Source organism: Typopeltis vanoorti, chromosome 3 (genome assembly GCF_054136105.1).
Source record: "Typopeltis vanoorti isolate ZY-2024b chromosome 3, IOZ_Tvanoo_1.0, whole genome shotgun sequence".
In the NCBI taxonomy this organism is placed as follows: Eukaryota; Metazoa; Arthropoda; class Arachnida; order Uropygi; family Thelyphonidae; genus Typopeltis; species Typopeltis vanoorti.
Genome location: NC_143551.1, coordinates 169,898,384 through 169,925,814, shown reverse-complemented (window position 1 = coordinate 169,925,814; position 27,431 = coordinate 169,898,384). Strand labels below are relative to the sequence as shown.

At 35.7% G+C, this 27,431-nt stretch overlaps 1 protein-coding gene across 1 annotated transcript in view; it reads left to right on the top strand.

The window, feature by feature from the left end:
• Window positions 1–27,431, top strand: part of Rpn1 (regulatory particle non-ATPase 1) — a 243,607-nt gene that overhangs the window by 142,802 nt on the left and 73,374 nt on the right. The window contains exon 14 of the mRNA XM_090416189.1: window positions 17,380–17,481. Coding sequence (XP_090272315.1) covers window positions 17,380–17,481 — 102 coding nt within the window. The remainder of the gene's footprint in view (window positions 1–17,379; window positions 17,482–27,431) is intronic.

The window sequence follows — 27,431 nt, the reverse complement described above, 5'->3', positions numbered from 1 at the left end:
AATTTGTGTGCAGTAATCTTCTAGATAGGTAATATCCATACCTATCAACTAGATATGGTTCTTTCTGATAGGCCCACCTTAAAGATTTCGATAGTTTGAAACTGGAATTCAACTCTGAGGTTTTTTGTTCTATATATGGTAGATGTGCACTATTGTGAACATCACTGTAATGAAATAACATGCTATAATGAACTGCAGAAAACTTCTAGACAAACCCCATAGAACCAGTGTTATTTTAAGTTCATTGCATGCAGTAAAAGCTGAAACCTTCACTGTAGCAAACTGAATTTCCTAGTTAATAATAACTTCACAATAAGGAAACAAAAGAAATGGCAGTAAATATGACAAAGGGAAAAATCACAGGAAATAAAACAATAAAAAAAAAAATAATGCAAAACAGAGCAAAGAAAATGGCGGTAAATTGTTCATTGAGGACAGAACAGAAAAGATCAGCAGAACAACATAAAATATAGTCTCCATCATCATCAAATTCCTGATATGTACTCTCAGGAGGTTTACAGGATAATTATGATAATACTACATGAAAAAGTTACTAATTTCTGATTAACAGTTTTCCTCCAAATTAATCTGTCATCTGTCAAGACTTCAACATTATCAGATCTTTTATTTCTCCCTTTTAAGGCACTTATTACTGTATCAATCCAGCTGCATCTTGTTTTCGTCTGAGCCTTTTCCTGCCAATCTGGCAAACAACATTTGTTTTGCTAATCTTTCCTCTCCCATTCTGCTTAAGTGACCATACCACATTAGATTAGCTCTACTAACACATTGCTGAATGCTAACAATGGCAAGTTCTTTCCTAATATCATAATTTTTAATGTAATACTGCATTGATACAATCTGTTGACTCCACTAATTTTTCTCAGAACTCTCATATCAGAAGCCTGTGGTCTTTGATCAAGTGTTTTATTTTTAATCTAGCTCGCGGATCCATGAGTTAAAATTTGTTTGAACACTGTCTTGTATACAGCTAATTTAGTGTTTTGAGTAATTTCTTTCTTATTCCATATAAATTTATTCAGCTGATTTCCTACCATACCAGCTTTACTAATTCTGTTGTTTATTTCCATATTTAATTTACCATCTTAAGTTAAATATTGTGCCCTAAATAGCTGAATTGTTTTACTTGTTCTATAGGTTCACTATTCAGTCGTTCACTATATAGTCGATGGTTTCAGTGTTTCTGCCTATTTTCATTGTCTTTTCTTTTTATTGCAGATTTTCATACCAAATATATTCAATTTAGTCAGGGAATCTTGCAGACTTGTACTGGATTTATTCAGAAGTATAACATCATCTGCAGAAAGTAAAGAGCTAAAATGAGCATCACCAATTTTGATATCGGATTTAATACCACTTTCCTTCATAATGTGATCCATATAGATAATAGCATTTGAGATAATGTGCACCTTGTTGCACCTGATTTTACATCAAACCATTTTCCTATACCTCCTTCAATTTTAACTGCTAACTTACAATTTAAATACAGACTATGTATTGTTTGATATAATATCCCATTTACACCGTATAACTTTAGTGTAAAAAGCAGGTTTGGAGGGAGGCCTTAAGGTGGCAGCCCCACCACCAAACTCGCCCTGCGAAAGGTTAGTAGCCTATCCAGGGGAAATTTACAGTTACTTGCAAAGCTCTGCAGAAGAAAAATAGGATGGATTTTATTGGAATTGACCCGTCTAATGGACAGGGACTTCTCTTTGAGAAATTAAAAATAGCTACTTGGAATGTCTGTGGAATTGCACACAAAATTGATGAGCTAAACAGAGAACTAAAAAAATAGAAACATTGATATGGCAGCAATAACTGATACAAAAAAAAAAAAAAAAAAAAGAAGGGATCTCAAATTCTGGAAGATTGTCATGATCTTCTCCGGAGTTCCAGAAGACAAATAGGCTTCATCTGGGGTTGCAATTTGGATTAATAAAAAAATGGAAAAACAAAATTTCAGATTATACTTGGGTATCAGACAGAATAATCAAAGTTAGAATGAAAATTATGAATCAGACATTCAATATTTTTTGGAATTTATGCACCAGTAGATGGAAAGAGGAAGAGACAGAAGAATTTTATGGAAAACTTCAGGAATGTATTGATGAAACAAATAAAAATGAAGCAACAATCTTGATGTGAGATTTCAATGCTGCACTGGGAAATAACCCAGTAACAGGATGCATTGGATCAGAGGGAGAATCAGTAATCAATAACAGTAATTTTATTAAGAGACTTCTGCATATTTAACAGTCTAAAAATCAACAATACTTTCTTCAGGCATAAAAATATACATAAGTACACATGGGAAGCAAGAGGAACTAAATCAGTAGTAGATTACATTATTATTAACAACAAACTAAATAAGAAGCGAAATTGATAGTGATCACATGTTAGTTGAAAGCAGATTTCAATTCATAAAAAGAACCATATACTTCAAAAGAAAAAAAAAAGATAATGAACCAACATCTAATAAACAGTTTAAAATTCACTTCCTAGAACAGGAGAATATCAGAAACTTTAAAAGCATAATAAGAGATAAAATAAAACCAACCACAAATAATATTGAAACTGACTGGAAAAATATAAAGGAAACCATACTAAAAGCAGCAGAAGAAAGTTTAGGATACAAATCAAGGAAAAACAAAAAATGAACTTAGAATGATGACTTAAAGGAATAAATGAAAAGGAAAAAACAGTCTTTTAAAATCTATCTGAAGAGTAAAAACACTGCTGACTATATTGAATATAAGAAACTATGGGCTGAAGTCAGAAAGCTTTCCAGAAGTATATGCAGAGAAGATTGGAGTGAATATGTTAAATCAGTAGAGCAGGATATCACTGGACCACAAAGGATAGGTTTTAAAATTTTCAGACAACTACAAACAGCAGAAAATGACCAATTAAGAAATAATCTAATTTCCAAAGCAGATTGGATAGAACATTATAAAACATTGTGGAATGAAAAACAAGAAATACAAAACATTGACAACTTACAACATTGAAGATATCAGTATACAGTAAAGTACAGAAGAAATAGCAATGATGGAATTAGAAAAATAATTTAAAAACTCAAGAAGTAGAATAAGCCCAGGCCTGGATAGAACATGCATTGAGCTCTTTAAATATGCAGACAATAGCTTAAATGAAAACCTACTTAAACTCTTCAATAATATCTAGAAATATCAAAAGATCCCAAAAGAACAGGAAAGTAATAAATATGCACAAAAAAGGTCCCAAGGACAAATTTGGAAATTACAGAGGCATTACTCTGTTAATAACAGCATCTAAACTATATGCAAACATTTTAAAGAACAGTCTAAATATACAGAAAATTATTTAGAAGAACAGTGTAGTTTTAGAAGAGGGAGAGGATGTACAGATGCCTCTTTCACAATGCAACAGATCATAGAAAAAAGAAAAGAATTTAACCTGCCCACTTCTGTTTATTGACTACAAAAAGGGGTATGATTACTTGAACAGAAATCTACTCTGGAAAATATTACAAGATGATAAAATATCTCCTCAATTAATTAATGCAATAAAAAGTCTATACTGAGAAACAAAAATTTGCATCAAATTTGCAGATGGAACATTATCAGAACCTATAACTATAAATAAAGGAGTAAGACAAGATTGTGGCTTATCTCCAATCCTATTCAATTTATATAAACAGAATCCTAAAAGAATGGAAAACAACTGTCAAAAGTGGAGTTAAACTAATAAGTAATATACAACTAAATATAATACTTTATGCAGATCATCAAGTACTAATTTCAAATTCAGAAGGTAAACTCCAAATTGCAACTAACCATCTAAATGAAATAGCAAAAAATTTTTAAATGAAAATCTCTGAAACAAAAGCTATGGTAATGTGTGGAAACACCATTCAAAAAGTCAAAATTATGCTTAAGAATAAAATAATAGAACAAGTTACAGAATTCAAGTACTTGGGAAATATAATCTCACAATACAATACTGATTCACAATTGGAAGCAAAACTACAAATTTACAATAGAATGTATGGCATAATTAAAAGAAATTTTGGAAAACAAATGACTAAAGAAACTCAATTAAGATTACATATTATGACCTCTAAACCATCTCTCAAATTTGGAAGTGAAAATTGGATTCTGAAACAAACAAAGACTGAAAGCAGCACAGATGAAGTTTCTAAGACCTCTCCTGGGACTCACTAGGTTAGATAAAAAGAAAACCACAGAAATAAGAGAATGATTAATACAAAAAACATCACACAAGAAATATTAGAATATCAGCAAAATTGGCTACACCACATAGAAATATTAACAATAGGATTCCCAAATTAGCATATAAATAAAAACCTACAGGAAGAAGAGACTGCGGAAGTCCAAGATTGACATCATCTGCAGAGCAGGAACTGAACATTAAAAGCTTATACCTGAATTGCTCAGATGAAGATGAACTGTAGTGCTTTGAAGAGCTTTCCTCCTGCAACCTTGTCATGTCTTTTTCAGATGAACATAACTTAAATACAAATCCTTGTTATATTCCTAAGATTTTTCAGCTATTGTCTTTAAGTGAAAATCTGATCCTGACAATATCTATTTGGACTGAACCCAGCTCATTTCTCAAGAATACTTGCATAAATCTTACCAGAAACACTCGGTAGAAAAAAATTCCTATAATTTCGACATTCAAATTTACCCCCCCCCCCTTTTTTTTTTTTTTTTTTTAACACGTTCGCTGCCAACTACGAGTATACTCATAGTTTGTATATGAGTTTCACAGGCCAACTACAAGTATACTCTTATGTCGATTTATCGACCTCCTATGCCAAACAAGAGTTAACCCTTAGTATAATTACCTTAATTTGGACCCTTGGATTCTGAATAAAGTGGAGAGCACATCTGGGGGGGCTTGGTAGAAGGGAAATATTTTCAACTAAAATATAGTATATGAATATGTACCTCAGAAGCCAACTACGAATATACTTGTATGTCGATTACCAACCTCCTATGCCAAGCGTGAGTTAATCCATAGTATAACACATAATTTGTAAATCAATTTAAAACTAATAAAATCAATAAAAATAAAAACCAGTCAATAAAATAAAAAAAACAATTTATTCAAATTAAGAATGGAACATTTTAAAACAATTTTCCATGCACAATGGTGGTTTTTCCTGGCAAACAGGACAATAATAACGTGTTTCGTGTACACACACACACGGCATGGCTTTGTCAGGCGATTCTTTTTTCTGTTGGTGGTAAAATTTCCAAATAATGAAAATCCCGATTCCTCCTGATATTCTCTGATGCCGTAAGCTCATCCATTCCAACAAAAACTGAGATAAATTGATCTCTAAATAACATGATATATAGTAATCATGTTATAAAATTTATAACATGATTACTATATATCATGTTATAAATTTATAACATTTATATCATCAAAAGTTTCTTCATCATCTGAGTCACTGCTAGAGTTGTCTGTGGGATCATCTTCGGAATCAGAACCAAATATTTCATGAAATTCATCATCACTCATATTAGCATAAGCTTCTACTTCTATATCAGTAAATTTTCTTTTACTGGCCATGCCGAAATTGAAGGTTCATAGAGACTAGAAACTAAAACTAGACTAGACGCAATAAACACTGTCGTCAGCACATGTAATATATAGGTGGAAGTGATACGAGATTACCCGTAGTTGGCCTTTGAAACAAAATTCTGTCTGATAAGCTGGCTACAAGATTACTCATAGTGACCTTGAAGACGCGAAAGCGCTTTGTGTGCAGGAACAAACTATGCCTGAGGAGCGTGGCAGCGAACGTGTTAATATAGATGTGAGAACTCTGCACCAGTCATCTAGAATTTGACCCCTCTGACCAGGGTCTTCTGAATTATGTAATTCGGTCACTATAAAATTTTTCATATCTCCATATTTGAGCATTATTGACAGTTTCCCCCTGAATGTCTGCCATCTGTTAGGATTCCAGTATTGTTCTAACTACAACCTATATAGTGGTCTTGTTCTGGGTCTCTTCCTAGCATGAAATACTCTTTTGCTTATCTTTCCCATTATGTTTAAGTGACCATATCACCTGAGTTTAACTCTGCCATCACATTCCTGAATGCTAGCAGTGACAAGTTCCTGCCTTTTTCATTTTAATGTGATAATAAGATATAATGAGCATTCTGTTTGATTTTAGTCACTGATTAGAGGAAATATTTCTAAGCCTTTCTTTGATCATTCCTGTGTTGATTTCTGCCATGTAAGGATCCCCCCCCCTCCCCCAGGGAACATGGGTTTTTTCATCTTGCAACTCAATAAAATCAACAGTAGGATTCACACTATTAGGCAGTAATGTATGTCGTTCAGTTTAGGGACCACGTGATGGCAGCACTTCTTGCCATGCACTCTCAAACAGATGTCACTTAAAATCATTAATAGTTTAGGCCATCAATATCTAATTAGCTAAGAGTCAAGATTAATTATGACTCAGTCTCCAAAAGTTAGATAGGGCAAAAATGACTTTGCCATACTTCCTTTTGGCAATAAAAGCCATCGGAAGATTCATTTTTTAGTGCCTTGATGCCTGTTTACTTGTCATAATTTTTCTCAAGAAAAATAACTTCCTAAGTCCATCATGGAGATATGATTTTGCTATCCTTGCAGACAACTGTGCCACAACTTGCTGGATGAATCAACCAAACATTTTTTCAGTCTGCCACTGAGCCTCTAGAGTTTGATTCTTGCTTTTATATGCTTTCATTTTCTTGAATGATATTTATATATCTGAGTAAGTTCACCTCATAAAAGCTATTTCATTTTGATTTTTTTACATATTTTTATTTTCAACATGTATATTCAATTTCTCCATGATGGGAGAAAAATTCAATTTCAGACTAGATATAAATAAATCATGTGGACCAGGTAACATACAAGGAATTATGATCAAATATCTTCCTTCCCTAGCCCTAGATTGGCTACTTCGCCTATACAACAATAGCCTAAAACAAGGAAAAGCTCCCAAAGACTGGAGATCATACCAATCTTAAAGCCTAACAAACCACAAGACCAACCAGGAAGTTATAGACTAATTTCACTGACTTCAATTCCAGGCAAATGATGTAAAAAATGATACTCGGATGTTTGAATTACTATCTAAACAAAAATAGTATACTACCACATTTTCAGGCTGCCTTTAGAAGAAATCACTCATGACTGATCAACTTTTCTACTTAATCCAGATAATTCAAGATAACTTCCAGACCAAACCTACCAAATCCACCATTGCAGCTTTTATAGATTTTAGCAATGCCTTTGACAAGATGTGGAGGCAGAAACTCTTTTCCAAACTTTGTCATATTGGAATAGAAGGGAAAGTTCTAAACTGGATTTATGATTTTCTAAGAAATAGAACAATTCGAGTTAGAATAAATAATACCTTTTCCAAGAAAGTGAAAATAAGACAGGGACTCCCTCAAGACAGCATTTTGAGCCCACTCCTTTTTTTTCCATCTACTTAAACGACTTAGATAAAAATATAAATAAAGAAACAAAGATAGCTATGTTTGCTGATGATCTGGTCCTATTCTCAACTCACAACAACCTAGAAACAGCAGGTCACTTAAACAAAGCCATTGAAAGTTTATTTACATACTGTGAAAATCAAAAAAATCAAAATTAACCCTACTAAATCAGAAATTTGTGTATTTACCATTAATAACCACCTCAGAAAGTGGAGACCAAAGATTAAGCTAAACAATCAACTAATTACATTTAATGAAAACCTCAAACAATGTTGCAGTCAGAGCAAAAAGAAGACTAAATATTATGAAAAGTATCTCAGGTTAAGAGAGGGGAGCCGATGCTAAAACCTTAAAAGTCTCTCTCTCACACACACACACACACACACCTCTATTATCCGACCCATAATGGAATATGCTTCACCTATCTGGATGCAAACATCACAAACCAGTTTAGGCAAGCTTATAAAAATTCAGAAAAATGCAGCTGGAATCATATATGGACTAAGGAATACAATTCCTGGAAAAATAGCAGAATTCAAATCCAACCTTGTTCCTTTAAAAATTAGGCGGCAAGAAAATCTTACTAAATTTGTAGAAAAAAAGAGCCAAACTTTTCACATCATAGAACAAGTGAACTTTTTAAAAATTGGCAACCAACAAACAGAATAAAGAAAATCTCAACAATGCATGAAATCATGGAAAATAAAATTCCCTTGGATTGTCCAAATAAAATAGCCATCCAGCATTTCCTCCAAATCAAGACAGGAAAAATATAGTTATTTATTTGGAAATAGGGAAACATGAGGAAAAAAGCCTAGAAAACCCTGAAATTGTGAGATCATTAGCTCTTTCAAAAAAAAACGGAATATGGACCTGACTCAATAAAGATCTACATAGATGGCTCCCAAAATCCAAATGGCAATTCTGGAAGTGGTGTACTCATCTATGACTGTCAAAATATAGAACTAAAAACAACTAACAGTATTTATGCAACAACATTGGATGCGACTCATACCATGCAGAACTAATAGCCATTAACACAGCACTGCAACATTTCGATAAACAAAACCCAAAGAAATTTATATTTCTCACAGATTCCTTAGCAGCCCTTCAAGCTATTAAGAACTGCTACACTAACCATCAAGAAATACTCAGAGACATAGCAAAAAAACATAAACAAACTACATAAGGATTCTGAATGGCTGCGACATCAAGTGATACCACAGATGTCAATCTTTTTAAAACCTCTCAAAAAGAAAACAAAAAAAGAATAATTCTCTAGGACATGACTCACCACTGGTATTCAGCAGAAAAACCAGGAGCTACCATCAAATCCAAGTTTAATCACTGTGCCACTACCATGATCCCTCACCACGAGACCAGCCACACAAGACCAATCAAATTTAGCAATGGCATAAAAGTTTTGCCCATCTGCAAAATCTGTAACATCGAGGAAGCATCTCCAGTGCATTTACTAAATTGTATGAATATTTCCAGATGTGAACTTTATAACAACCCAGAAAGGTGCTGTATAAAATACATGAATTTGACCTCTATGATCTGGTGTAATAATACCATGGGATAAAAAAAATATTCAATTTCATTCTACTGAAAAGTAAATAGTGATCACTTCCTGTTTAAGGTCTCTCGTGTCCTGAACCAGAGTGATGATACCATTATTAACAATAGTTAACAATAAGGGTGCTTAAGGGTCAAAGCTGTATAACTGAGAGGAGACCTCCACATAGCCTTTAAAAGAATGCAGAGAACCGACAAGGGCTTCTGACCTAATGTCCAGTCCTCACCTTCTTGTGGTGCACCCTGTTGGGTATCTACCTGGATACTGAACAAATGAGGATGGGCTGACAATTTGGGATTTAGCCGACCAAATTATTCTTATTGGCTTAAACCAAAATACAAAATGATGGTACAACATGACAAAATTTAATGCCGGCTGCTGGCACGTCGCCCAGTTTAAACAAGGGCCAACATTGTTTTCGCCACAGAACCAGGTCAAGCAGTGAAAAGTCATCTACTGGAACAAATCTGAAAACACACGCCAACTCAACATCACCAGAGTTAAAGATCGGTACTATCAACATAAGAAGCTTGAATGGCAAAGAAATGGAGCTAGCTGAGGAATTAGATAAGTACCAGATCGACATAATAGGGGTGACTGAAACAAAAAAAGACAAAAACTACTGAGTTCTTTCTGAGCAATAAATACAAAATGTTATATTCAGGCAATGACAATCAAGGAAAAGAAGGAGTAGCCATAGTATTCAACACAAAATATGAGGCTAATCTTTTTAAATGGCAGGCAGTCTCAAGTACAGTGATGTGGGCAAATATGAGAATGGGGAACTGGACAATGAGACTTATTTGTGCTTATGGTCCCACAAAAGGTCTACTAAGGTAGAAGTGGAGGAATTTTTTGAGGCTTTAGAGAAAGCAACTGACACAATGAAAAAAAGGAAAAGTTGGTCCTAGTTGGCTATCTAAATAGCAGAGTAGGAAAGGATTGTTTGACATACAAAAATATTTTGGGAAAATTTGGAGAAAAGAGCAAAGCTGATAATAATGGCAAATAACTGTTGGATTTCTCCTCAGGACATTGACTGGTTATTACTAACACCATGTTCCAACATAAAAATGTGTATACTTTCACATGGAGAGAAGTGGCAAGGAATAAGAATATGTTATTGTTGATAGTGATGTTTTCACCCTGGTGCAGGACACCAGGGTGTACAGAGGATTTGAAATTTTAAGTGAGCACTATTTAGTCTTGAGCAGGATAAAATTGAATTTCATATTAAAAAGAATAACATATAATAAGAAAGTTTTAAAGGAAATAAAAGTTGAGCAGCTCTCAGATGTGAACTGTAGAGCTCTCAGATGTGAACTGTAGACTAAAATACACAAAGATTATTAAAGAAAAAATTGCCATTGAATCTCCAAACCTTGGAGATTCAGTGGCAAGCCTTGAAGAAAACCCTGATTGATTCAGCTAAAGAGGCATATGGTGAGGTTGGGTGCAAGGATAGAAACATCAGGACTCCATGGTGGACAAAGGAAATTAAAGAGGCAGTGAAGGAAAAGAAAAAAGCATATCAAAAGTTCCTGGCATATAAGTCAGCTTGTGCTCTTAGAGAATACAGAGACAAATGTAAGAAAGCTGAACAAAAGTCATGGGAGGACTTTGGAGAACATAGAAAATAAATATCAAGCAGGTGGCAAAATATTCTGGAGATTGTTGAAGAAGCTTAGAAATGGAAAAAGAGTGCTGTAAAAGGAGTTAGAGATGGTAAAGATGACATGAAAATGGGAGAAAAAGATATCCTTGAAGCATGGAGTAATTACTTTGAAAAATTGCTAAATAAAACAAGTAGTGATCACCCATACACGGTACTAATGTACTATAGGTTGACCAACAACCCAACCTCCTGTGTATGGGCCAAACAAACAAAAAAAAAAAAAAAAAAATACTGGTAAAAAACACTCAACAGGCATACAGTCGGGAATACATACCCATTGAAGTAGAAAAAGCCATCAAAAGCCTGAAATGTGGAAAGGCAGCAGAAGTATATGTCATATTCGACCAGAAATGCTGAAGTATGATGGTATAAAAGTCTTACAGTGGCTGCACTGCATAGTTCAGAAAGCCTGGACAGAGGGATGAATTCCCGATGATTGGAGTAGAGCTCTCATAGTACTCATATATAAAAATGGAAATAAAACTGAATGTGAGAATTACAGATGTTATTACAGTAGGTATTTCCCTACTGAGTGTTCCTGGTAAGATTTATGCAAGTATATTCGAGAACTGGTTGAGAAGAATTGTGGAAGAAAAGCTTGGTGAAGAACAAGCTGGATTCAGGCCAAATAGAGGCTGTCAGGATCAGGTCTTCACTTTATGACAAATAGTTGAGAAACCATGGGAATATAACAGATCTGAATTTAAGTTTTGTCGATCTGGAAAAGGCATATGACAAGTTGCCAAGAGAGAAGCTATTCAATACGCTGCAGTTATATGGTGTCAATGGGGCATTATATCAAGCAATACTTAGTCTTTATTTGAGTTGTAAGTCAGCAGTTAGAATTGAAGGAAGTACAGGAAGATGGTGTAATGTTAAATCTGGTGTGAGATAAGGATGTGCATTATCCCCTCTGTTATTCATTATCTATATGGATCACATTATGAAGGAAGGTGGTACTAAACACGATATCAGAATTTGAGATGTTAATGTATGCTCTTTGCTTTATGCAGATAATGTTGTACTTATAAATAAATCAGCTACAAGTCTGCAAGATTCCCTGAATAAATTGAATATCTGTTGCATTAGATGGTCAGCAATAAAATGACAAAGACAATGAAAATAGGCAGAGTCGTTGAAAATGTCAACTGTGTTGTGAACGGAGAACCTGTGAAACAAGTAAAACTTCAGCTACTTAGGCATGATTTTTAGTGAAGATGGTAAATTAAAAATGGAAATAGACAATAGAATCAACAAGGCTGGTATGGTAGGAAGACAATTGAATAAATTCATATGGAATAAGAGAGAAATTAGTCGGAACACTAAATTAGCTGTATACAAGACAGTGTTCAAACCAGTTTTATCTTATGGATCTGAGAGCTGGGTCAGAAATAAAACACTTGACGAAAGATTGGAAACCACAGATATGACAGTCCTGAGAAAAATTAGAGGTGTGAACAGGCATTAATTGCAATATCATATTAAAAACGAGGATATTAGGAAAGAACTTGACATTGTCAGCATCCAGGAATGCATTAGCAGAGCTAATCTCAGGTGGTATGCTCACTTAAACAGAATGTGCAAGGAAAGATTAGCAAAACAAGTATTCTCTGCCAGGTTGGCAGGAAAATGATCCAGTGGAAAACCAAGATATAGGCGTATTGATACTGTTCGAAGTGCCTTAGATGATGAAAATATAAGATCTGATAATGTTGGAGTCTTGACAAGTTGCAGACTGATTTGGAGGAAAATTGTAGACAGGAAGTTAGTAATGATGTAAAATTTTCATGTATTACTATCCTATCCTCTACTCCCCTTGAAGGTACATGGCAGGAATTTGATGATGATGACAATAACAGTCAACGAGACTTTTCTTATTTCTTTTGTTTCTTTTCATGCATATTTGTGTTGGATCAGCATACCAATAATGACTAGTCCATGTCCTGAATAGAAATCTCATTTATTTATCATTATTATTAGGTTTGCTCCTTTCTTCAAACTTTTCTCCAAACATTTCTATACGTATTGTATTCATATCCTGTTCTCCAACAAGGATCAAGTTTTCCTTTATGTCTACTACCTTAAAAAAAAATTAGACTTCTTTCTTAATAGAATCTTCTGTGTGAACATTAGCTAAAATTAGCTCATTGTTCTCTTCCCTGTTTTAATGTTTGCCTGCCATCATTCAGGAAGATAATTCTTATGTGTAACATTGAATACTGTAGCTACTCCTTTCCTTGACATTACTTTGTAAGTATAACAGTTTTGGTTTAGACCAGTATAAATACTGTTTGGTTGGCTAAATTGCCAGCTCGTTCTCTTTCATTCGCTATCCAAATATGCATCACAAGACGGTAAGGAGTGAACATTAGGTCAAGACCCACAGTCAGTTCTCTGCATTCATTAAAAGGCTGTATGATGATACCCTGTCAGTTATCTAGATAATGATCCTTAAGTGATGCCTCCAATAATTGTCAGTTCATAAGTGCTTGATATGTACCTTAAATGAGTATATGGGATATCAGGACAGTACTACATGATTGAGTTTACATTGCGAATTTCCTGTTGCACACCTTCATTTTTAAAACCTTTCCTTCATAGTTTTATTTCACACCTGTTGCATGCCTGTTTTGCTAATCTTTATTCTCCCATTTTGTTTAAATGCCCATACAGCTTTATGAGTGTGTGTGGCTATTAAATACCAAGTACTGGTTGCAAAAATGTGGTTTATTATTACAATTATACAACTTAATTGTTATCCTCTTCAGCATACTTCCCTCCTCTATCTATACGCCGTTGTATGCAAATTTTCCATTGTTGGAAACAGTGCTGCAAGTTACCAGGTGTTATCTGTTTCAGTAGCGCTGCTGTTTTCTCCTTTACTTCATCCACTGACTGAAAATGGGTGCCCTTCAATGCAGATTTCAAATTTTGAAAAAGGTAAAAGTCACTCACATGGAGCTAAGTCCAGCAAGTAAGGTGGATGGTCCAACACTGGAATCTTCTAATCAGCCAGATACTGCTTTACAGACAGTGCTCTGTGGGCTAGGACGTTGTCCTGATGGAGAATCCAGGCTTTGTTCTTCCACAGATCGGGTCTCTTCTTCTTCACTTGTTCTCTCAGCTTGGCCAGAACCTCAGGGTAATAATGTTGGTTAACTCTCTGACCCTCTGGTATCCTTTCAATCATTACCATGCCATCGATATAAAAAGATAAACGACCAGCATTGCCTTCAGTTTTGACTTGCTCATTCTTGCCCCCCCCCCCCCATTCTTGGTGACGGAGTTTTCCAGTGTATCGATTGTCTCTTTGTTTCTGGACTTAGCTCCATGCGACTTTTACCTTTTTTCAAAATTTGAAATCTGCATTGAAGGGCACCCATTTTCAGTCAGTGGATGAGGTAAAGGAGAAAACAGCAGCACTACTGAATCAGATAACACCTGATGACTTGCATCACTTCTTCCAACAATGGAAAATTCGTATACAACAGTGTGCAAATAGAGGAAGGGAGTATGTTGAAGGGAATAACAATTAAATTGTACAATTGTAATAATAAACCACATTTTTGCAACCAGTCTCACTATTTAATAGCCACACCTTGTATATTAGCTCTGCCCACCCATTGAATGTGATTATAAAAAATAAATAAAGTCTTTCTAGTGATAGAACTGAATGGAATAGTCAGTATAAGGTAGTATGGGCCTAAGTAGAATACTTCAGGTTTTGGCATTGGTTTGTACAGCCTTGCCAAAAAGTCATAGGTATTAATGAAACTTGGTTGACAACACATGATGTGGTTATTGGTATAGAATGTGAGATATATGGTATTTTTAGGGAGGGTAGAATAGGTTGAAGAAGAGTACTACTGATTTAGGCAGGAATTGCACCTAAAAGTAGAGGCCATCTGGAAGACAGACTTGGAAGGTAGTTAATTTGAGGCTATCTGATTTGAGATAGCGACCACTAGGAAAGAGCATACAGTTGGTTGCTGTTATAGGCCAGGAGATGCAGAGAAGGAAAGATGTGGGAGACATCCATTGGCCAATTAGCTATGAGAAATTTTGAGAATTTTGGCTCTGGTCATAATATCAGAAGATCTATCCATAACCAAGGTAGCCACATTGTCTCCAGGCAAGAGTAATCATGATCTTTGACTTAAGAGGTTGCCAAATGTGAAATTTTCAATTAAGAAGTGGGGGAAGTATGTGTGGAACTACAGGACAGGTAATTTTAACAAGCTTAGTAGGTTAAAGCAGCTTTTTGACCTCTCTCTCTCTCACACACACACACACACACACACACACACACACACACACACACACACACACACACACACACACACAGAGGTAGACCTCCCCCATCCCCTAAATAATAATATTCACAATGGCTGATGGTAAATGTTTTCTTGAATCAAAACATGAACTATCTTGCAAACATACTGCAATCAATCTAGAGATGACATTACAGATAATAATGAAATATGAAAGTGGGCAAAGCGTATCAGGTATGGCATGTGAACTTGGTCTTGTGATATCGACAGTAAATAACCATAGTAAAGGATACCTTACATATAAAAGAACATGTTAAAGGAATAGCCAGCATAAAAACAACCATTAAAAAAAAAGTGAAGCTGCACTAACAAAAAAAATTGCTTACGATATGGATAGAAGACCAGATCCAGAAACATATTCCTTTTGAGTCTTGTGACAATATAAGCTAAAGCAAGAAGCATATTTGAGGGCCTTAACCATGCTACTGGCCAAGACGTCTATAGACGTCAAGGTTATTATGGATGCGAAGTGCATATTAAAATTGTAATACCATTGATATTATATTGAAATATATGATGGATACAAAGCATATGAGGATGCGTATTTGATCCATAATGGCCGGGAAGGTGGTTAAGAGAAAATATCCTGAAGCAACATAGTTGTTTGTTGCAAGCAAACAAGTATGTTGGTTGGTTTGCACATTTTAAAAATTTTCCTGGCCTTCAAATGTTCAAATTGTAAAATATTTTGGTGTGTTTAGTTCAAAGATTATCCAACTGGATATGGTGTAAAATGTATGTATATTCTATGTATTTAATACAGGATGTTTATAATTTTTTTACCTATTTAATATTTCTGCGTTGTATTATGTTTATTTTTTGCATATGGATTTGACACGTAAATTTCAACTTTCATATTGCAGAACAGTCCATTTGTGTGTGTGTGTCGAGGAATGTCCGTATATACTTCTGATTGCATTCCTCTTGATTGCCATTGTGTAATTGCTTTTTTTTTCATGTAACATTTTTGCTTCCATATTTTATCTTCAATTTTTATGTAATATTTATCATCTCTTTTACAGTATGCTTTCCTCCTTTTTTTTTTTAAATAACCTCATGAACTTTTTGTTCACCTTTTATGGTGTTTAGCAGGTTTTGTGCATAGCTTATCTTTCTTATATCTTACTCTGTATTCTCTTGGTATACTTGCTAAATTATTACATTTAGATCTGTTTTCTTCTTTTCCAGGATTACTTCTTCAGTCCACCATGAACTTTATTTTGCTATCCTGGCATAAACTTCACTACATGCCATTCAGGCTGAATATAAATGCTTTCTTCATATTCTTTTCTGATGAATCTGGGAAAAAAAAAAAAAATAATGTCAGGTTCTTTTTTTTTTTCTAATTCTTTCACTTTCATTTTTTTCCAATAATGGTAATAAATCTTTGAGTCTACAGGTCACCACTGAATGTTGCAGTCTTTCATTCTTTTTATGACTTTTGGCTTTTCAGCATATTTATTTTTGTCCTTAAAATTAATGAATATGAAGACATCATCACTGTCAAAAACTCTCTCTCTCTCTGTGAATTTTTCACCGTAAAGATGTACATAAAGATTCACATGGAAACATGGTGCATTGTCTACTCCATGTTCTGTACAGAAATCCTTCAGATACGGATCTGTTTAATGTGCTTTGCTCTTTTCTCCAAATTTTTCTGGAAATTTCTGTCATTTTCTATTCTTCTATTTAGATCTCCAACAAGGATGAACTCCACCTTTTTGTTAGCTGCTTTCTCTGACTAGAAACATATCTCCACTTCTTCCTTAGTGGAATCTCATATTGGAACACATGAACAAATGTCTCATTATCCAAATCACCATTTTGATACTATTTTAAAATCGATGAATTCATGATGATTTATAATGGAATTAAAATAAAAACAGTTCTTTCAACCTTATTCTACTTAAGATTGATGTAAATTTGCAATGCAATGTTTTGCAGTGTGCATAAAATCATGATTTTTCAGTTATTTTTTTTGTGAAGTCTGGACTAGTATCTTTGCTAATTTCTCATAGTGATAATCATTAACACTCATTATTTTTTAAACAGTAAGTGTCTCTTTTGCTTTTACAATTTTTTACTTAGTAGATTCATGTAGTAATTTATTCTAGAAAGTACATGTGTTGTGGTTAAATCATTAACATGAATTCTGTCTTTAACTGCAGATTAATAATGAGGTAGTTTTGAAAAACCAATCCTTTTCTTTCATAAGGAGAATAAGTAATAAGAGATGATGCATATCCATTTCAGGGAAACAGGAAGGTGCAGAAGCTATAATTGCAGCCTTAGAAGTTATAGCAGAACCATTTAGAAGCATGGCCATGACTATGGTTGATATATGTGCATATGCTGGTAAGTGATTCAGTATATCATTTCATTTGTCAACCTAATTAGACCTTTTCTTTTCACCAGAGATAGAATATATTATTTTCAAAATATATTTACTCTAGAAAAACACCTTCGCAAGGTCTGTGTAGCCCTGTGGAAATGGTGTTTGATCCATAGTACATAGTTTGAAGAAATGAAGTTTGATTTTAGTTACTAACTAGAGAAACTTTTTCTACGCCTTTCTCCAATTGGCTCCAAAGTTAATCTATGGCATGAGTGTTTAGGATTTTTACTCCCAGAAACCAGGGGGGGGGACAGGTTTGAATTGTATATAGAATGCAAAGCACCTCTAAGAGCACTTCCATTATGAAGATGAATTAGCTAGTTTCATATAGAGAGGAAGCAGTTTTCTTCCTGAACTTTTGTATTTTTCACTCGCAAAAAAGTGTCGAGTAAAAAATTACATTTAACAGGGATGTTAGACTGACCTCATTTTTTGGTTTCCTCAGCCAAATTACAGTCCCATCCAAACTAGATGCTACATTAGTTCAACACAGTTAGGATTTTTTAAAAGATTTTTATTTGAAACGGGTTTATTATTTAAGTATCCTGTTTAACCTAGTTCTAGTTCTTGTCTTCTAAGCTAGTCCTAACAGTATCATTTCTATATCTTGGTTTTTCTTTGAATAATCTATGTATCATCAATAATACCTTGGGTGGAAACACCATGTTTCTAATCCTAGAACTCTCTCTCACACATACACACACACACAAACCATCACGACAGCTTTTCAGTTGAAGATGAGTTGGTCTGTTTTATATAGAGGGCATGTTTTACATCCTGCAAACTTGCCAGAGAATACATTATTTTACAGACATACAGATACTATCTAAAAAAGGACTATTTCCCCCCCACCCCCACCCCAATCATGATATTCATTAAGTTTGATGGAATCGACCATGACAAGTAGTTGAGCACAGCATGTTAAGTTCTTTTTAAGATATCTTGTGCTCAGATAATTAAATCATGCAACATTCAGTAGGTTCCTTATTGAAAACAAAGCTGTTTACTGTTGTTTTCTTGCTTATTTTTTTAGTTTTTATCATGGTTATTGCTGTTGTCTCTTATCAGATTTGCCGCTACAATGATATAATTTAACCAAAGACTTGAAGATTCGAGGATTTATTTAAGAATTTAAAATTTATTTAAAAGTAACTTAATCACACATTAAAAAACTGAAATTAATATGCCATGTTTTCAAATGTATGGTCATATAAGCCATAAATTTAGGTTTCCAAGTTGCAGGTCCATAGTCCATTAAAATTATATGGATATATTAATACCTTTATAATATTACTGATATGCATTTAGTTTTTGTTGAAACAGTGATTTAATATCAGACTATCTTGTTATACCTCCTTCATTTCAAACTGCTGGTTACAATTTAATTTAAAGCTATATTTTTTATGTAGTCCTTTATTATTGTATGGCTTTTTCAAGACACTAAAATTTTTAAATAGTGATTCTTACTGTATTCAGATGATTTCTTGATTACTTCTCTGAAACCTAGTCTTTGACAATTTCTTTTTTTTTAACTATGTGTTCTTATTAGGGAAATTATTAGGGAATACTTATTAGGGAAAATTCCTTTATAACTCTTCCATTCAGTCTTTCCTGTTATTTATAAAATTGATGTAATTGAAAACTTTACTCCAACCACCTAGGATTTAGCCTTTTCACCTAGCTTTCTGAATCAGTATTCTGCCAGGAGACTTGAATCTGTATGGTTTGGCAACTATGCAAACTCCATGAATTACCACATTCATATTTATATGTGGATGTATGCCTGCCTACTGTTAAATGTATTATCAAGATCAGTTTTATGATCTTTAATCAATAAAATGTATTCCTCTCCAATGATATGTGGTGTAAATATGCATTTTGTTATACACCTTACCCTTTTTCTTCCAAAATGCAGCCTGAAAGTCTGAGAAATTTGATTCCATTTCTTTTTCTTCAATTTGTGAGAGTAAGATGTCAAGATATTTTGCTTGAATGGCTGATAAGGCTAATTGTTTTAAAATTAATGCACTTTTCAGATGGGAATAACTGTGGGCCAATCTTGTGACTAGATATCTGTACCTGCTGGCAAATTTTGTGAAGTGCACTAACAAAAGGTTTTTTCCCCTTTCTTTTGGCACTTCTGATGGAACTTTGCCAATTTCTGCTTTTTTTTTTTTTTTTACAATAATTTTCTGCTTTTTCTATGAAAATAATCACCACCATTCTGTTATCATTGGAGTAATTCAAATTAATTTAGTTGATTTAAGATATCATCTATATTTGAATAGTTTACCCGAATATTCATACCATTTTTTCAGTATATTTTTCATCGCAATTTCTACCCTTATCATTAATAATGCACTTTTACGAGCAAAACGTTTCTGATTTCTTAATTATTTGGTATGCATCTGTATAGTTATTCTTTTTGAAGACTATCTCTCAATTTCTTTGCTTTCTTTGGATTGTCACTTGGTCTCAATTAGTCTTTATCTTCTGTGCTGATCACAGAGCTCTAGTATTTCTTGGGTAATTCAAGGTTTATTGATATAGCACTCCCTTCATAGAATATTTTCAACTGCTGTCTGTGATAACTTTTGTTAAGAGGCATCAGGATTAAGAGAATCATCAGGAATTTTGAAAAGAAGGGAAGCAGTGTTTGTTTTAAACAGTTCTTTAGTGATATGTGTTTTGAGTTGTGTAATGTTAAAGTTGTTATTTGTGGACCTATTCCTGATTTAAACTTATGTGTAACTATGACTAAATTATGTTCACTTCCAATATCAGCCTAGGAGTTCTTCCTGAGGTTGTACAGGTGTTTAATATTTAGTTTAAGTAGTAGTAGTTCTACCTAGGGAGATCCATGTCCATTTTTGTGACTATTTATGTGAGAAATGGTTATGGTGAGATTGTTACTGCAAACAAATGCTATCATTTGCCTACCCCTATGATTTGTTGATTTGTTTCTCCTCTTTCACAAGAGATAAAATTTCTTCCTGTTTCAGTTTTTGCACTCCAGTCCATTTCACAATTAGCAATTCTTTCTTGGGCAAATTAAAGATGACAAGAAATTATATTCTTGGTTTAATCCTTTATCCAATGTGCAAACGATGAAGTTTGTGCATGAAGTATCTTCACAACTGGGCAACTTATATTGATGCTAATAGCTTAACATCGATTGCCTTAGTATCCCATAATGCGAAACACCCTTTGGACAAGTATAGTGCTGTACATTATGGGAAGGTCCACTACCCAGGCTGGTTCAAGTGCAGTATTCTCAGGTTTAAAGTCTATGATAGTGCTTGATATTCTTTTGAATCAGGGCATCAGTCTCTTTTTGTCCTCTAGGAGTACAAAGTAAAGAAAAATTTCTTTCATCCAGAGTTTGTTTTCCAGATTCTTGCTACCATTTTCTTACATATGCAGTGATGGACAATTCACAGCATGCAAGTTTCTATTGCAGTATCTTGAGTAGGCTACTTTGATATAATGATCTAACATTCTATGTTCTGATCATGTCTTACTCAGATGAAATTTGAATTTAAATATCCTTATACTCTTTGATAAGTCACCAGTAGCACATTTTTCATCATATCTCCTAGTGTCTCCAAGAGATGATGGTCTGTTTGTCGAGTCAGTGATAAGCTGCCATTGATATTCTGTATTGAATAACATTTGTAATATCAATGAGTAATAAAAAATTGTGAAACCTAGAGAACTTGCTTTTGCACACTGATCAGCTCTATTGTTTCAACTTCCTACAGTGCTTTTGAATACACAACTTATCTCTTTCCCAGTGTTTCTTGGAAATAGATTACATTTCTTTTCTTGATATTTTTACTTCAAACATTTGTTTCATTAATCTTTCATCTCCTATTCTGCTCAAGTGACCACACCATCTTAATTTAACTCTCCTCACATTCTTGAATATTAACAATGATTTGTTCTTTTTGTGATATACATACATACATCTTCAAGGCCCACCTTTCCTAATTGGGTTGTGGGGGCAACAGCTGCAAGAGGAACTTCCAATGGTCATGATCCTCTGCCACCAAGCTCAGGTGTTCTGGTGGGATTCCCAAACGTGTCCACCCAAGGTTTTGGATATTATCTATCCAGCGAGTCCTTGGCCTTCCACGTGGATCATAAGTATCCCATAGGGTGGGAGCCAGAGGGTGGGAGGCTTGACAAAGAAGGCCTGCTGAGGGAGCCTCTCTTGTGGCATTCTGACCAGGTGCCCGTACCAACGTAACTGTGATCTCTCAACACGGAGAAGCAGCGGTTGAATATTGAGGGTTTCCCGAATTGCAGAGCTTCTGACTCTGTCGAGTTTTGTCAGCCCCGCAACCCCTCGAAGGAACCTCATTTCAGCCACGTGGATTCGTGTCTGCATTCTTTCGGTCATTACTCAACTCTCATGACCATAGGTGAGGATGGGGACATAGACTGTATTGAAGACAGCCAGCTTTGCCTTCTGGCTTAACTCCCGCTTCGATACTACCGAACTGCCAAGCTCCTGCAATATCGAGCTTGCTAAGCCAATTCGAGTATCTCTACGTCCCATTTTCCATCATTCGTGAATATGGACCCAAGGTATTTAAACTTCTCCATATGCAGTGTAAGTGGAGTCCTCGTTGGGACTCCACTTACATGTAGAGTGTACTGGGATGGTTGTCTTGAGACCACAAATGTTTCAGTTTTGGCCACGCTGATCTTCATTCCGGCGTCTACACAAACAGCTACAAACCTATCCAGGGTCCGCTGGAGGTCATCTGTGGAAGAGCTAGGCAGAACTAGGCCATCTGCAAAAAGCAGACGTCCAATGCTACATCTTCCAATTCTGACACACTCACTGCCTCGGCTGTGCCTATCAATCCAATCCATAAAACTCCACCCTTGGCAGAGGCCAACGGTGACTGTGAAAGGTTCAGACTTTGTGCTGTTTACCCTGACACAAAACTCTGGGCATTCATACAGGGACTTGATGGCAGCTAATAGATGGCCATCCACTCCATACTCCCGTACTACTTGCCAAAGCTTATCCCGATGAACCCGGTCATATGCCTTGTCCAAATCCACAAAACGTGTAGACATTCTTGGCATATTCCCAAGATTTCTCAAAGACTTGCCTTAAAGTGAAAATTTGGTCAGTTGTGCTTCTACCAGGACGAAAGTCACATTGTTCTTCCTGGAATTTTGACTCAACTATGCTCCTGCACCATCTTTTCAAGCACTTAGTATACACTTTCCCAGGCAGGCTGAGCAGAGAGAGAGAGAGAGAGAGATGCCACGATAGTTACTGCAATCCTTCAGGTCTCCCTTCTTGAAGACTGGTATTATTATGCCTGTCTGCCATTTGCTTTGGTGCTCACCCAGATATCCAAGCAGCCTGACACACTCGAGTCAGCCAGAGAACGCTGTCTCGATTTAAGGCTTTTAGCATTTCGGGCCGAATTTCATCATTGCCAGCAGCCTTGCCCGATTTTAGCGATTTTATTGCTAAATGGACCTCTTCTGCTGTGAGACTAGTCATTGCCCTGATCTGCATTTCTTGGATGTCCACAACTGCTGGGCCACACGGGTTAAGAAGGCTCTCAACGTATTCCCTCCATCTGTGGAGGATATCCTTTTCGGTTGTTAAAAGTGCACCATCAGAGGCCTTAATTGCCCTTGCTGTGCATGATTTTCTCCCTCGAAGGTGGTGGATGGTCTGCCAGAATACTTTGTTTGCATTTGCATAGGATGAGTCTGATCTTTCTCCAAAGGATTCCCAAGTTCTGCTTTGCTGTCTTTACTGCCTCAGCAGCAGCTTTTTGTGCCTCACCATACCGCAAATGCATCTCAGGTGACCTGACCCTAAGCCATGTTAGGTAGGACTCCTTTTTTGCCCAGACAGTTTTTTGACTTCTTGGTTCCACTAAGGTGTCCTTTTCTCACTGCCTGTTGCCACGCCGAGCCGCTTTCTGCAAAAGCATGAGAGTGCAGAGGCAATGACAGCTGTTCTGAACAGCTTCCGCTCCTCCTCAGCATCTGCAGTATGCTTGGGAATCTCTTTGAACCTGGAGGAAATGTCATCTACAAAATTCTTCTTCACAGCCTCATTTTCCAATGCCTCCCATTTCACGTGGTATAGCTGCTTAGGCCTACCAGCGTTGATGGTAGCATCTGGTTTCTGAAGCCGTAGAGTGCACACAACAAGGTGGTGGTCAGTTGACAGTTCTGTCCCTCTTCTCACACGAACATCCAACACTGAGGAAAATAGGTCTGCTGAGACTATAAAGTAGTCAATCATAGACCTTTGTTCTAGTGTATCCCTGTACCAGGAATACTTATGTACTTCTCGGTGCTGGAAGAAGGTATTCATTATGGACAAACTGTTAGTACAGCAGAAGTCCAATAATTTCAACCCATTCACATTAAGGTCAGGGGCACCGTTCCTCCCAACCACACCCCCCTCCATGTCTGGTCATCTGTTCCAACATGTGCATTGAAGTCGCCCATTAGCAGGACTGATTCCATGTCTACCACCCTGTCAAAAGCAGCATCCACTTCCTCTAGGAAGGCAGAGTATTCTGACTCCAGATTAGGTGCATAGGCTTGCACCACAGCCAAATCATGGTTTTTCATCTGAAGCCTTAACACGCATACCTGTCCCCCAATGGGATCCACTCAGCAACACAGTCTGACAGCTTTGGACGTGTATCTCCACACCTGCCTGAGCAGACATCGTCGGGCTCACACCAGAGTAGTAGAGCTTCCACCCCTTATCCAAGTCGACAGTTCCAGAGCCTCTCCTCTTGGTCGAAGAAAGCCCAACTAAGTCTAGCCGGTAGCGCTCAGCTTCCTCGACCAGTTCTAACTCCTTCCCTGTCAGAGAGTAGATGTTCCAGTTGCCTAAAGCCATAGTCTGGTGCCGTCATTTCCAACCTTTTGCAGAACCATTTCTTTGCGCTGCCCTTAAACACCTCCCAAAATGGGTAGTGTGCCCATTGATGGAGTTTTCTCTAGCAGAGTTCTGAGGAGTGGTGTCTAAGGGAGACTGTAACATATTTTTCGAACAGGTCCCTCTGCCTAAAACCCGAACGCGTCCCTTGGTAACCTGCGCGATGGAAGATGTGGTATGAACATTTTTTGATGGCCTGATCATGTTATAGTGTTTGATAATGTCCTGTTAGCACAAAACGAAATGACAGCAAAATAGGAAAGATTTCCCTCGAATACTTTAATAGCATTCGGAGGAAGGAGCAAGAAGAGAAGAAAGAAAGAAAGAAGCAAGGGAGGAAGAGGAGGGACCAGTCTACAGATAATATAACAGATGTATATTACATGAAGTAATGATGGTCCAGCATCAGGTACCTCGGGTTTGCCATGCCCGTACTCACTAAAGTGAGCCCCTGAGGATTCTTTTTTTGATATCTTTGTTTTTTGTTATGTTTAAAATCTACCATTTATTCCATCTGTTCACTACAATGAATTTCTTCAGAGCTCAGCACTCTCATGTATGTGGTCTTCAGTCTTTGTTTGACCCAACTAACTCTTGAATCCACAAGTTAAAAATTGGTTTAGGTGTCATGTACTGCAACCTTGGTGTTTTGGCTGATGTCTCACTTTGTTCCAAATAAATTTATCCAACTATGGTAAGATATTATGGAATCTACCTAGCTTCAGGTGCCCATAATATGGGTTATTTTTCTAAGAATTTGTCCATAATTTGTGTGATTGTTGTGGTACTTCTAAGAAAACAGAACTTCTAAGTTCTCTAAGTATGTCAGCTTCAGAAGAGGCTATAGATTCTAACTTTGAACACCTTACTCTGCCACTTCTCAAAGATCATTGTTTCTAAAACTCTTGCCCCTTTATTAACAAAGTAGACAATGTTACAGATGATTGGTTCTTCTTGAACTGAGTTTTTGTATATTTCTGGCCATATCTTTTCTTCCTCCATACTCCATTTATTCATATTTCAGTCACTTCATTCTGAGCTATTTTGATATGTGGCATTCATAATGTTGTATCCTCTCCAAAACTATCTAAGAATTGATTATTTTTCACCACCAGTTTACTCCACGAGTTGCTTAAAATGCGGAAGAAAAGCCATTTCATTGGGAATACAGGTTTTAAGTTCATCAACATTACTAGGGTGTCCTGGAGTATTATGAAGTAATAATAATGCTTTTGGTTCTGTTTTTTGCTTTTCATGATGGCTCAGCTTGGTCACCTTTCATCTTTCTCATTGCCTCGTAGTATGGTTGGTCTGGTTTTACGGTCATGCATTGGATACTGCTCATAGATTTAAAAAAAAAAATGCTATGCTCTCACAGCACATTTAGAAAAGAAAGACTGTTTTTGGAATCTGCAGCTGCCCTCAGAAATCAGCTAATTTAAATAAATATAGATGCAAGAAACTTCCCAAAATATGGGAAACATTAATCCTTCAAGATCCAATTTACAACTGAGGCTTCCTACAGATGTCCACAGAAGGTGTCCCCCACTCCCCAACTGGTGAGGATTCTTTTCTTGTATCCACATTTCATTTAGTCTTGTGTTGCCTTTATGTGCATGTTATAAGTGTTAGTTGGTACTCCTTGACTACCAACTCAGGTATATGAGGACTTTCTCAAGATCTCGTATACCTGAATTTTGAATTCTAGGCACCATTTAGACTTCAGGTGAGAGATGATGTTAATTTATTTTTATGGTATTGATGACAACACAGAATGATAAGAAAATAATTAATATTTACAACTTATTTGCTGATATTTCGCTGGTATTATATCCAGTGACAAATTGTTTTTGTGCTCTGCAGATGCTGGATATAATACCAGCAAAATATCAACAAATAAGTTAATGAAATATTATTATTATTATTATATAACACCTCCAGGGAGTCCAAAGACTCATAAGGAGGGTACCTACTCCGCAGCTCTCTGTCTCCACCAACCTGTAAAAATTAAATTAACATGTACTGCCAACACAAGCCTTTCGACCCAAGGTGAGAGATGAATTTTATTGCCCAGTGTGAGAACACTTACCTGTTTATTGGTGGTCTGAAATGGCTTTTCAGAATTCTGTGTTTGGTTTGCAGAGCACATTTCAGAATTATGAAAAACAAAGCAGTATAAAACTTTTTAAAGTAATTTAATAAAACATATTCTTAGCCCACCTATGTTACTAAGGTACTTTTGTACCTTAAAGTATAATAAAGTTAAAAAAAAATACGAGAAAAATTACAATCATACAGGGTGATATTAATCTGGATAGCATTTCAAGTTCTATGAAATATCTTCATTTTAAGTATGTTGATTCCATTGAAATCATCTGTTCACTGGTAATTTTTCTCATACCTCTTGGATCTCTCAGTTTACAGTTGGTTTAAATGCTGTCTTTATACTGCTTTGATTAATTTTTCTCATACTGTATATAAATTTACTCAGTTTGCTCCTCACCATACCAGCATTTGCTTATTCTGTTGTCCATTTTTATAATTGCTATCTTCACGAAAAATTGTGCCTAAATACCTGAAGTATTTTACTAGTTCTATAAGTTCTCTATTTCAGGAGAACTTAATAGAACTAGTAAAATACTTCACCTTCCTTTCCTCGCCTGCCTTCATTCAGCTTTTCAGGTGTCTGTCAGCTGATTTGAAGAAATTAAAGACTGAAACTAAAAAAATTTACAGCTATTAAATAAGTTTAGAAATATATACACTTTTACACAAGAATAATGTTTAATTTGCCAAATATTTCGGTCTGAATATTACAAACCATCATAGGAATAGTTTTAAAAAACAAGGTGGAATACGAACAATTGATATACCCCACTCTCTCCCGCTCTTGCCAACTTTTATTTAGACATCTATATTCCTCAACCATCCTTTTGGGTTAGATATATAGATGACATTTTTGCTGTATGG